This window comes from Boleophthalmus pectinirostris, unplaced genomic scaffold (assembly GCF_026225935.1).
Source record: "Boleophthalmus pectinirostris isolate CB_2022bp ecotype Guang Dong unplaced genomic scaffold, ASM2622593v1 HiC_scaffold_9, whole genome shotgun sequence".
NCBI lineage: Eukaryota > Metazoa > Chordata > Actinopteri > Gobiiformes > Gobiidae > Boleophthalmus > Boleophthalmus pectinirostris.
The window spans coordinates 20666136-20678158 of NW_026571541.1; the positions used below are offsets into that span (position 1 = coordinate 20666136).

Below are 12023 nucleotides of genomic sequence, written 5' to 3' on the forward strand. Positions count from 1 at the left end.
TCAAATACAGAGAGTCCATTTGTTGGTGGAGATATACTTTTGAAAGCTTGTAAGTAAAATTATGGAATGATCTGGAAGTAATGGTACAGGCCCAGATGCACAGTAAATGTCTGCTTCTCTAGTTCCAAGGAAATGCCCACCATATTTTCACATTTAGACTTTATTTATGTCAAAAGCAAAATCTCTGATACATTTTCACAAATCAAAGCAAATCTGCTGAAATCAAAAGATTTACAGTTACTCTGAAAATATTTCATACATTTTTACTTGGCTTTAATCAATCTATTTTTAATGGAACATAATGTTGACTGATGTTTTGCTTCTTAAATACATAAAAATAGTGGATAAGAGTGATGACAGATTTTGGCTCTGTTTGGAATGCTAATTACAATGTTTTCTGGACAAGCTAATCCAGAGATGGAGCAATGCTGCTGTGTGGTGAGAGGAAGGCAGTGAGACAGCTCTTTATTATAGTATTACTGAGGAGACAACTGCAAATCATCCCAGTGCTCCATCAGAGCAGTGGCAATACAGATGGTCTCATATGAGGTTGTATATGGGCCCAGAAACATCAAACAACATGTACTGTTTATTTAGAACCTTTGTGCCCCTGTTCTCTTGTGGAACCCAATTTATTCTCAATTTTGTCCCACTTGTTTTTGAATAATTATATGACTATGTGTTGACTGCAATTATGTTGTGTTAATTAAACTATTGTAATTAGCATGAAAACTACACAACTTGGAACTGAATGTCAAAAACAGCATTATCATGCAAATGTCCATAGAGAGGCATATAGCCAAAACAATATAAGAAAAGTACAGACAAGAGCCTTGGACCAACTCGCTAAACCAGGGATTTTCAACCTTTTTTTACTGAAGGCCACTGTTTATCAAAACAGTAAATTCAGATGACTGCATGTTGACATAACTTTCACAGAGCCACTGTACTTTTAATACACATTATTGTAGATCTGTTTCTTCTCCATGCAATATTTGTTATTGAAGTTTAGATAGCAGAAGTATTTAAAATCGCATTTGGCACATGGGTCAATTTTGTCAGCCCTGCCATAAGCTATTAAGTAAATACATTTACCATACAAATGAATTCAAATGAATGCTAAGTTAAAGATGCACAATGCAAACTTTCTAGGTGGAGGTCTGTCTCTTGCTTGTCTCCATGGAAATTGTATTGCTGTTTCACTGCATATGGCATTAAACTTTTTTTAATCTTGCAATTAGTTTAATAATATGATATGAAACATTTTAGGTAAACAAGGAGACAAGCTGACCCACATATGAGTCGTGACTCACAAGTACAGTATGCCATTTGAGATCCTTCTTACTGAAAACGTAACAGGAAGAGAGGTGATTGTTTTACTCTATATAATGTCTATATGCTTCTATATATCTCTCTACATAAATCTTTAATGCATATTTAATGTAACAAGTAATTCAAGTCAGTAACATGACAACATTGGCTTTTAAAGACAGATTAGACCCAAGTGTTATACAAGGCACAGACAAGGAGCACTAAGACACTGAACAGAACATAAACTAATGTTCCAGATTATAAATCAGCCCCCATGCTATATAATATCTCACAAACACAGTAATCATGTATATTGTGAGTGTGAATAGTGTCTTAATGAGTGTGGCAGGTGATCCTGAGGCTGGCCTGGTCCGAAGAGGTTAGTTCCCTTCTTCTGCTTTGGCCGCTGCTGCAGCTGGACAAACAACAACAGCATCATCATCATTAATCATTCAGCAGATAAATAATATGCAGCCTTAGTAATGTCTGGCTCTCAGTGGGCTTCAGGTAAGGACCATTGTCATGCAATTCACTTTTTCAAAATATGTTATGCTTTGAATAGGTATCAGCCCTCAGACCTCAGATCACTGAGTAGTGATGTGAAGTGGATTCAAACTACCAAATTCAGAAGTCATGATCATGGCTGTTTTTGCATTAATACAGCTGCAGCATGAAGACTGAACCCGAATGAGAACATGGAAACAAATGACACTACTTAATTAATACCCCTTAATTCAATAGTAACTAAACTAAACCTAAACAATTTGTTCATTATTCATTTATTGTTTGTTCAAGTTTTGTTAAAGGTGGCGTTCTAAGTTGATTCGCTTTTTTTGACCAGTAGATTGCAAATGTGAAACCTGTTCCCCCTTCCTTGGCCATGGACCAGACTCGTCTGTGGTACACTATCAGACAACAGCTACCGTAGATAGCATCTTGTGGTGAGAACACAACTGGGCCAGGTCAGGCCAGTCTAATTACAGATGGTAGCTTTAAGGCTAGTAAAAGTGTAGGTATTAGAAAAGCAACTTTTCTTACACTTAGAGGCAATCATGGTTTCCTCTTGTGCCTCCTCATCCCCAGATGTCCTAAATGAACAAGAACATGAAGGCCTATGAAAAATATGATCTAATGTATTTTAATGAAATTCTGAAGCTCGTCACAGTTCATTTAAATGAAGATGTTTACTACTTGAAATATACCTTGTTTTTTTGTTAGCTCCACAGCGGCACCGTCGACCTGAAAGCATGAGAGGGCATTAGTATCATACTAACTCAGGAGCATTAACATACAAGTAAAGAAAATTCATCTCACTGAGAATGAGAAGTATTCCCAATGTGAACAACACCACAGCCAGCGACAGCCCACCGATCCTCAGGGTGTAATAGTCTAGAGAACAACATTAAATCCGTACAAAAACAATAAATAATACACGCTTCTCATCTGCTGTAACTTTATGGCACAGACATTCTTATGGAACAGTTACCATAGCTAAATGGGTCTTTATCTCTTTTCTCTTCATCTGAAAATGACAACAAAAAGTCAATCAGAATTTATAACATACAATAAATTGGCATTGGGGTGAACAACACACTTATGTTTGATACTAGAGGTTCATAAAATGCATGTGATATAATTTCAGGAGGATCAGTAACAATAATAGACTAAAATTATTTTGTTTTTGAACAATACAGTGCATCACTGACACCAAACTGATAACTAATTGGATTGCAGCAGAATGTCAACACTCACCAGGGACACTGGAGTCTGAAGTGGCTGTGAAGGAAAAATGATAGATTTTTTCATAATTTAATTTTAGTGTCAAGTTTACATCATGTAAATATCATGTATGGTATTAGGAGAACTGCTGAATATGTGGCGACATGAATTTTGTGATGGGTTGTTCACAACACTGCCTCCTTGTGGATTGATGAAGTACATGTTCATGTGTTGGGACATGTTTTGTGCGTAGTGGGGTACTCACCAAATACAGACACCAATAGGGAAGACAGAAACAGCATACTCATTTCCATGGCAACTGTTAAAAAGACAGTAAATAAAAATAGATAAAACCTTTGGAAATGTTTGCTTATTTTTATATAATATCATAAAGCTGTTTGGCAGCACAGACAGCCTTGGAATCTAGCAGTGAATCCACAGGGAGCAGTCTTCATCTTGCATAACGATGTGTGTTCACCGCCTGCATGCATGTTCCCCTTTTCTTGACAAAGATTACTCCCTCCCAACGGACATCACACAACCTTGGCCCATTTTCATGTAGGCAGATTGAGCACAGCATAAACCAACTGAGTTTCTAAATAAAGATATGATATTAGAAATGCACACATTTTGCAGGTACCACTGCACAGCTTACACTTTTCTTATTATCTTAACCATGTAGCAGACTTTAAATTCTTGCTTATTTGTAATCTGATTGAGTTTAAAAAATTATGACTTTTACCATAATGTTTACTCATTTATTTGACAACACAGTTCACAGTTCAATAGATTTTAAATAGGTGAACTGATTACGATTGCAGGACACAATGCTTAAGGAAAAAACAAACTAAGGTGATGATAAGAGATGGAGGTGCCCTGAAATAACTTTTCTAGATCTAGGTCCACAATAATAAGCAGTCATCTAGGCCTAGGTATTTCAGCTCCCTACATTATGGTACTAAATACAATCTGTTTGCCAGTGCCTCCGTCCATTTGGAGGTTTTTGCAGAGATGGACCACATGAGTGCCTTAATCTGATTTGCTGCTCATCTGCCTCCATCAGTTTGAGTGATACAGAACATAAAGCTCATAATGAATCATAATGGGGAATCATCTCAAACCAGACAAATCTGATTTCACCAGAAACATCTTGTATGTTAAAAAATATTACTATTAAGATCAATTATATGATTGCAATTGCAAATTTAGGTTATTATGGAAGTACCACACTGCACTGGTTTTATTTATTTTTTCTTTTGTTTGCTTGTTTTTGTTTTACATTTGAAATTATTCACAATAAATAAGAAAGTAATTGCAGGTTCTCTGTGACACACTTACAGACCAAAATGGAAGACACAACATTGTCATTTTATAGGAAACCTTCAACTCGGCACATGTTATTTCTATCACTTTTTGGTATAAATCTTGTCATTTACGACAAATGCAGTGCTTATTTACTATGTAATTGCATATCTAATAATTTATCTCAACTAATCTGGACCGAGTTGGAGTAACTATTAAAATCAGTCAGTGCTCCAGAACAACGGATGCAGACCTACTCATCCATCTGTTAGTGTGCCTTTATTTGGAATAAAGACCGTTGTGAAAGGTCTCACTGTACTAGTATGCTTCACTATTCACAATCAGCCCAGTACCTGAGAAGATCTAGTTCACATACCACATGTCCATTTCCTTTCTAAATAAGAGAATGCAAAAGTGATTCAAGAGACCAGTGGTGATGGTAGCAAAATAGCAGGAAGGATGTTTCTACAAACAAGGAAACAATAAAAATAAACAAATAAACAAAGCATCTGAGAAAGAGAAAAAACATATAGACTTCGGTTAGTTTATCCATATTGACAAAATTGTTGACATAAAAAAAGAACAAACTTTATCTAAGCCAGAAACATAACAAACATTACAACGAAAGTAAGCTATGTCACGTAGCAAATTGAGCAGTATAAAAGTATCGTGGTTAATATTTACATGACATCAACCTCTATGGGCTAAAGGACGCTTAGTATCCACGTATTTCCATAGTAACGCACGGCCGACCAATGGCAGCTCGTGGAGGAGAGCTGGAAGCACAGCCACGAACCACAGGGGTGTGGCGCTCCCGGAAAGTCGGTCAGGATTAGCAGGAGGAAATACAGCGCTTTTCCATTTAAACAGCTCACATTGACACAAGTAAACACATCAGATAACAGTCTAATATATAATTCTATAATATATCTCGTGGAAAAACATATCTCGTCAAAAACAGTCCATTCCACGAGCACCATACATGTCACGCACGCTGTTATTGTTGTCTAAAATGTCAGTTGATGGCACCAATTGATTTTCCCATAGTGTCTAGACTGGACTACAACCTGTAGATTACTTTATCACCAGTGGTGACACAGTCCTAAATACTACTCCAAGTTTGGAAAAACAACCAACGTTACAACACGTAAACCTGGACTGAACAGATGAATATTCATCTAACTGTCGGCCTACTACATTCTATAAACTATTTAGCTACACGTTTAGAGATCTGAAGATTTGTTGTACGATTTAATAGACTTACCTCTTGTTTTGTTTTAGATGTAGACTACAAAAGATGTTCAAAAACTACCAAAAACTATTAGCGTTTTTTCTTCCAAACGGTTGTTGTAATATTTAATAATGTGTCAACATATGCACATTGTCCAGGTTCTAAAAGCAGCAGATCAAACGAATAAACTCCCCGGAGTTGAATGTTCAGTGGCTAAACCGCTCTGACGCGCGCGTACGCAACAACACCGACGTTCATAGTTGGCTGCTCCTGTTTACGCGCCCGTAGTCTTGCCCTGACTGTCTGTGATGTGATGACCCTGTAGAATAGCTTTTCTACTAAACTAGCCATTTCTGGTGTGCAGCGCCACAGCTCTTTATCACTCCAGCGTTTTCATGGGGCCACCTGTAATAATCCACGCTCTATTCACAATGTAGTGTTTTTTTCTCTCAGACTTTAAATATTAGGACTGTTGTCTGTAGATTTAAAACATAATATATTATTAAGTTCATTTCAGTTCATTACCAGTTTAATATTATTTTATGTGGTCATGACAACCACTGACTATAGCCAAAATGTGCTGACTTTTGTGTTTATGTGATCAGTTTATTGAAATACACTTAATAAAAGTGCAGATAAATAGAAAAAAAACATAAAATTACAAGACTTTCAAGAAACCATTCACAGTATGAAACATGAGGTTTAGGTGCATATATTCCCTAAAATTAGGAACAATTAACTGACTGACCTAAGGGTCACACCTCTTTATTTCACTCTGAAGTAAAATGTCCCTTTTAATGTAAAATAAAGTAGTGACGTTGGATTTGCTTGTTAACAATAGAATAGTTCCTGCCACATTTAAAGCCTGCTTTAAATTATACATTCAGAATTTAGAGTTAGGCAGAAAAAGCTCTATAATATACAATCACATGTAAAAATGTCAGTGCTTTGATGAATGTGTACTAAAAGGTACACAATCAAAGTAACACAATTAGATAAATGATAACAACTGTATGATGATATAATCTGACTTGATTTGATCTGAAACAAGAAAATTCCAAGAAGAAGTACAGTATACGCAGTTCCCATATAGTATATTGAGCTTTTAGAGCAGATGGGGCAACTCCATGGGTCATGACTTCTGTTGCTGTAATTCAAAACAAGGCAAATTAGAAAAATCACATCTCATATGTTATGTTTTAATGACATGAGTATTTGTCTCTTACCATCATCTTGCTGTAGATCCATGGAAGAGCACTGGTCACTTTTGTATAGACACCAGGTCTATTCGCTTCACCACAACCTGATCCCCAACTTGTAATTCCAGCCAAGGTCCAAAGCCCATTATTTTTGCAGACCAAAGGTCCACCACTGTCGCCCTGGGGGGGTGGACATTTCTTACAGTCTCATCACTCTATATGGTACAGCCTAAGTTAATTTGAGCTGCTTACCTGACAGGAGTCTTTGCCCCCACCCAGATGCCCAGCACACAGCATGTTCTTAGTGACACTTCCGCCATAGGAGGAAGGGGTGTTGCACACTTCAGTGTCAATGATCTTCACACTCACATCCCTTAACTTATTTGAGACAGAACCTGTTGAGATACACACATTTTGTTATAAAACATTTATGTACTAGCTACTCCTGTATATTTGTTATACTTTTTCAAACAGGCATAAAACAGGCAAACAGACATACTTGATCCTGCATCAGTAGTGCCAAACCCTGAGGTAATGCAATCAGTTCCATGGGCCCACTGTTGATCATAGGTGGGCAGACATGCCGGGTGAACTGTGTCTGCAAGATTTAGACACACAACTCACATGAACACTTTTATAATGATATAGCCAATATTCGGCATGAAGTAAATCTGGTAAATCCTTATATAAATATAATGTTAGTAAGGCAGCTGAGACTGACCACTGAATTCCACAGGAGTTGCGAGTTTGAGCAGAGCAATGTCCTGATCATTGGTGTTGCTGTCATAGTTCTCACTGAGAATAATCACTGCCACTTGATGTGGTTGTGGAAGTTTATCCAGAGTCACCACTCCAGCGTAGACTGCCCAGTTGGTAGCAATTTGACTGAACTCGTCAGTACTGCAATAATCCACAAATTAGACAAATGTTCATGTAATCAATCATAATATTATAATATAATATAAATATAAAGTATAAATGTCTCTTTACCTTGGGAAACAATGTGCAGCGGTCAACACAAAAATCTCAGAAATCAGAACTCCTCCACAAACATGTGAGCCTTTATAATGCAGCGTGACCTGCCAGGGCCACTCGCCTGATTCAGACACTTGCCCGCCTATGATCCGTGAGACTGAAGACTGCCGACCGCAGTCTAAAAACAGTCACCAAAACCCAAGAATTATTTATTAATAATAAGTATTTGGAAACTTAGCATGAGTAGGAGTCTTTTACCTTGACACTGCAGGGAGACAGCCAGTTGGTCAGGACATGAGGAACTAGTGACAGAAATGGCACAATCGGAAATGAGTACAACAAGATTCACAGTTTTGTCATAAACAGGAACATAATAATAAAAACACATACGTGACACTGGCCAGTCCCTGGATATACCCACTGGAGTCCTGTTTGGCCATTGTAAGTGCCTTTGAAGTGTATCCTGATAGTGCTGTGGTCTCATAAGAGCTGAAATAAAAACACACATTTTAATATAGGCTTTGCCAATTGTAAAATAAACAACACATGCCCAAATGCTAAAATAGGCATTTACCTTACAAAGCCAAGCTGGGCACATGTCTGATCAGAATACAATTTCTTCCAGTTACTGGCGCACACAGGCAAGAAACGGCCATCCTCTGCTGTTCTGACCTCAAGTGTGTTGCCAGAACCAAATCTCACTGAAACAATGTTAAAATAAAAACAGAGTAAGATGTGCTGAGCAAAGTATAACTTAAGTATAAGAAATGTTTAATTAAAATTGTCATAATGGTTCTTAATACCTAACCACATATTTTTTTTACTCACCACATACTGATTCATCAGTGCCAAAAACACAGTCCTTTATGCCATCACAGTGGATAGTAGTGTTGGGGCAAGTGTCATGCTTTTGTTGATAGACAGAATCATCATCATATTGATCAGAATGCCCAGAGTCATTGTCTTCTGTATGGTAGTATATTGATCCTATCCTAGTTCCATACCGTACTGCAATTGGCAAAAAGTTTAAGTTGAGACAAAAATGTAAGGCGCCATGACTACTGAGAAGCAAACCTGTGATGTCTAAAATATGAAGTTTATTTTGTCAACATGACCAGTTAGAGAAGAAGTTAGAGACATCTAGTGGTAGTGTGGTAGTATAACTGCTGCAATTTAAGACTTCAAATCAAGACTTCAAAAACAGAATCAGAATCCAACAGCAACTGCAATAATGTTTAGTGAAAGTGTCAAGTGTACAGGAACCAATGGCAACATCAACACGGCACAAAACAAGCTCTACACTTTAAATAATGGTTTGCGTATCATCTGTATGTTTATTCTAATTGTACCTCCAAGCCATATGGCTAGTGCCAGGAGACCAAGCACCAGAAGGACTCCCCCTGTTCCACCGTAACACTGTGCATTGTTCCTGCAACAACGGCTTCTTCTTTTGGGAGCTAAGCAGAAAAAAACAAGTTTAAACTATAATTGCACTTTATGGGTGTCTTTCATAAGAATAAGTACTTACGTAATGGTTGTGACTTGAGGCACAACCACGACAGATGGATACTGTGGTATGTAGCGAGGCTGAGAGGGGGGGGTCAGGCCATACACTTTGAGGGGGGGCTGGGGATACAGTGATGCAGAGTAGTAAGGAGGAGGGGGCTCATTCTGAAAGACACAAGATACAGGACAAATTCATGAAAAAATTAATATCACTTTCTTGTTCTTGCACTTTCTCTTGGAAAGAGGACACCAAGTAACACCACAGCAATTCATGTACAATACATGATTTACCAGTGGCTGGTTTTAGCTGACATTTCTGATAGTTTTTATTCCAATAATTCTGCCCGGAACAAACATGCAGACTTTTTGTCCCATTTTTACTGGAAGGTCAAGGAAGCAAAACTTCCTTATTTATAAATGACAGCAAACATTGTTAAGGGATTAAATTAGATTAGATGGTATGTTAAAACTTGATTGATCACATTGTACACTACTGAGCTAATACCTATCATTTGTAAAATTGCAGCTGAAAAGTTATGCACCCAAACTGGTTTGTGTCAACAAGCAAAAAAAGTTTTGAAAGAAATTTCCTTATAGCACTAGACCTTTTGTTCTCAGGTTTATTTTGTATTTATTAATGACCTCTGTATACTACATTAGACAACATTAGAAAGGTGTATATTATCTATTGTGAATAGTTCATTTATATTAACCTATTATTTTTGGACAGAGCTTTGGGTAATATAATTTTGGTGATAACAATAACTGACATATGACACTTTTGACCCTTCTTCAAATAAGAAAAAAAAAGTGAAGAGAAAATCCATTGTCCAAAACAAAAGGAATTTATCTGTTGGGATGGTATAGAAAAGTCTAAAGCTTTTTCACACTATCTAGATCTCCTTTCAGAATAAGCCCATAGGCAACCTCCACCCTCTGCTCTGCATTTAACATAGGTATAGTTCATATAGATCGTATTTCCCTGTAGAATGCATTTGGATTACTTTTCACAGTCTGCCTGTCAGCCACGATAATGGAAATCTACTGTAAAATTAAGAGGTTATATGACATTCGAAAGGTCAATTGGTATTGTCATATAAAATTACAATTAAAGTGGAAAAAAAAATCAAAAAGTTTCTTAATTTTTAGCTAAATATCTATTTTTTCACTGATAAAAAATGCAACTTAACATATCAACCAATATATACTTGGATGTCTGTTTAGTTAATGCTATGTATACTCTTGACTTGACAAAAATAGGTCAGTAAACATAATGGATTTTACAGCAACATAATTGATTATAGGAAGAAAAGGAAAGTAAAAGGTGATTTTGAAGGAAAAAAAATGTATCTCCGAGAAATCTTACCGGGTCATGCTTTGCCATTGGACTGGACAGCACTGGAACACAGGAGAGTGGAGTGTGGAGCAGTAGGTTTGCAGTCCAGTTTATTTAGGCCTGATCAGAAGCTGGGTCATACTGGCACCATATTTGGCACCTCACCACTCTTCTATCTCTTGCCCTCTCTGCTCACTAAGTCACCCAAGTCAAGCATCAACAGGTGAATCTTACCCCCTCCCCCTTTACCAATAAATACCTCCCCCTCCATCCCCCTTCTCTTCTCCATTCTTCATTCTTCTCCTCACAGTGACGGGTGTGTCTTGTGCACTAGTTTCCACTCTGTCTGACCGGTTCCACAACAGCCAATAAACGCTGCAGGTTAGTCGCATCTCACCACAAGGATTCAGATAACACCAGCTGGGCTCCTTGGGGCCTGGCCTAGACAAATATAGCCGACCAGAAAGAGAAACAAAAAAAATTATATTGTTCTCAAGGCGTGTATCTAAAACATTAAAACAAACAACATTAATCCCATAACCCAGTTGCAATAAAAGAAGCATCTCAAGCATATGACAGGAGTGGTTTAGATATAATTACTAAGATATTTCTTTTTGAGTTTCTAGGTTAATTGGGTTAATTATATGTTCAAGAAATTAGATCATGTCCTTAAAAAAAGTAATGCAAATGAAATACATACAATTTGATGCAAAAATCTAAGCAATTAATATGGAACAAAACTGTAAATAAATTTGCACCATGTATGATGTATAGACGTATGCACATAAATATGATGCAAATGCCTCACCTTGATTGTTGCCTAACGTTTTTAGCTCCTTACCAGCAATATTATTAGATACCTGAAATGGAAATACAAACTTTGTATTTGTCCTGAAGAAAGTGAATTAAGAGCTAAAAGAAGTTAATTGATTAATCGCAGCTAAGTGATTGTACTGTATTCTTAGTAACCAAATAATTTTTATTTGGATAATGCACAGACAGAGGTTTTATGACTCAGACAGAGCAGAATTACACCAAAATAACACTGCAAATGTGGAAAATGTTAACAAACTATTTATTTTATTTTATTTTATTTTATAATTTTTGTTTTTGGTCTGTACGTAGGCCTGTTGGTAGTTTTTCAGATTGTAGAATGTGATGATGTGATACCCTCAGATGGGGGCAAGGGCCAGATTTCCCTTTTGATTTTATTGTACTTTACCATGAAATATCCAAAAGATTAAGTCTGAACCTGAACCTGGAATTTTCAATTATAGACTAAACCCAATAATTCACTGTATTACAACATAATTCAGCATTTTGACAATATTAACTTTAACTGCCCCCATCTATATTATTTAATATTAGAATTTTATTTTAAGTCTTAAACCAAATCATATCTTTTTTCTGAATTAAATTTAGTACAAATCTCATATACATGGTT

The 12023-nt window shown here is 36.8% G+C and overlaps 2 protein-coding genes across 2 annotated transcripts; both read right to left on the bottom strand.

Annotated features, from left to right (window-relative positions):
- Positions 1-1421: 1421 nt before the first annotated feature.
- fxyd6 (FXYD domain containing ion transport regulator 6) lies at positions 1422-6012 on the bottom strand. The gene is made up of 8 exons (XM_020918088.2): positions 5597-6012; positions 3296-3349; positions 3064-3087; positions 2798-2833; positions 2626-2700; positions 2514-2550; positions 2350-2399; positions 1422-1726 (listed from the first exon to the last, which is right to left on the bottom strand). The coding sequence occupies exons 2-8, from the start codon at positions 3342-3344 to the stop codon at positions 1692-1694; spliced, it is 306 nt and encodes a 101-aa protein (XP_020773747.1). The 5' UTR covers positions 3345-3349; positions 5597-6012; the 3' UTR covers positions 1422-1691.
- Positions 6013-6148: 136 nt separating this feature from the next.
- Positions 6149-10801, bottom strand: tmprss13a (transmembrane serine protease 13a). Its single transcript, XM_020918041.2, is given in 14 exon segments — positions 6149-6710; positions 6790-6942; positions 7015-7157; positions 7262-7360; positions 7484-7662; positions 7753-7915; positions 7996-8039; positions 8128-8226; positions 8312-8438; positions 8566-8745; positions 9087-9194; positions 9266-9270; positions 9272-9408; positions 10610-10801. Coding segments are annotated over 14 exon segments (1470 nt in total). The 5' UTR covers positions 10628-10801; the 3' UTR covers positions 6149-6695.
- Positions 10802-12023: the final 1222 nt, after the last annotated feature.

Coding starts and splice junctions, on each gene's coding strand:
- fxyd6 (XM_020918088.2), bottom strand. CDS start 3,344: ATGGAAATGAGTATGCTGTTTCTGTCTTCCCTATTGGTGTCTGTATTT. Junction 3,088..3,295: donor CCTATTGGTGTCTGTATTTG/GTGAGTACCCCA, acceptor TTTCCTTCACAG/CCACTTCAGACTCCAGTGTC. Junction 2,551..2,625: donor GGGAATACTTCTCATTCTCA/GTGAGATGAATT, acceptor TCATGCTTTCAG/GTCGACGGTGCCGCTGTGGA.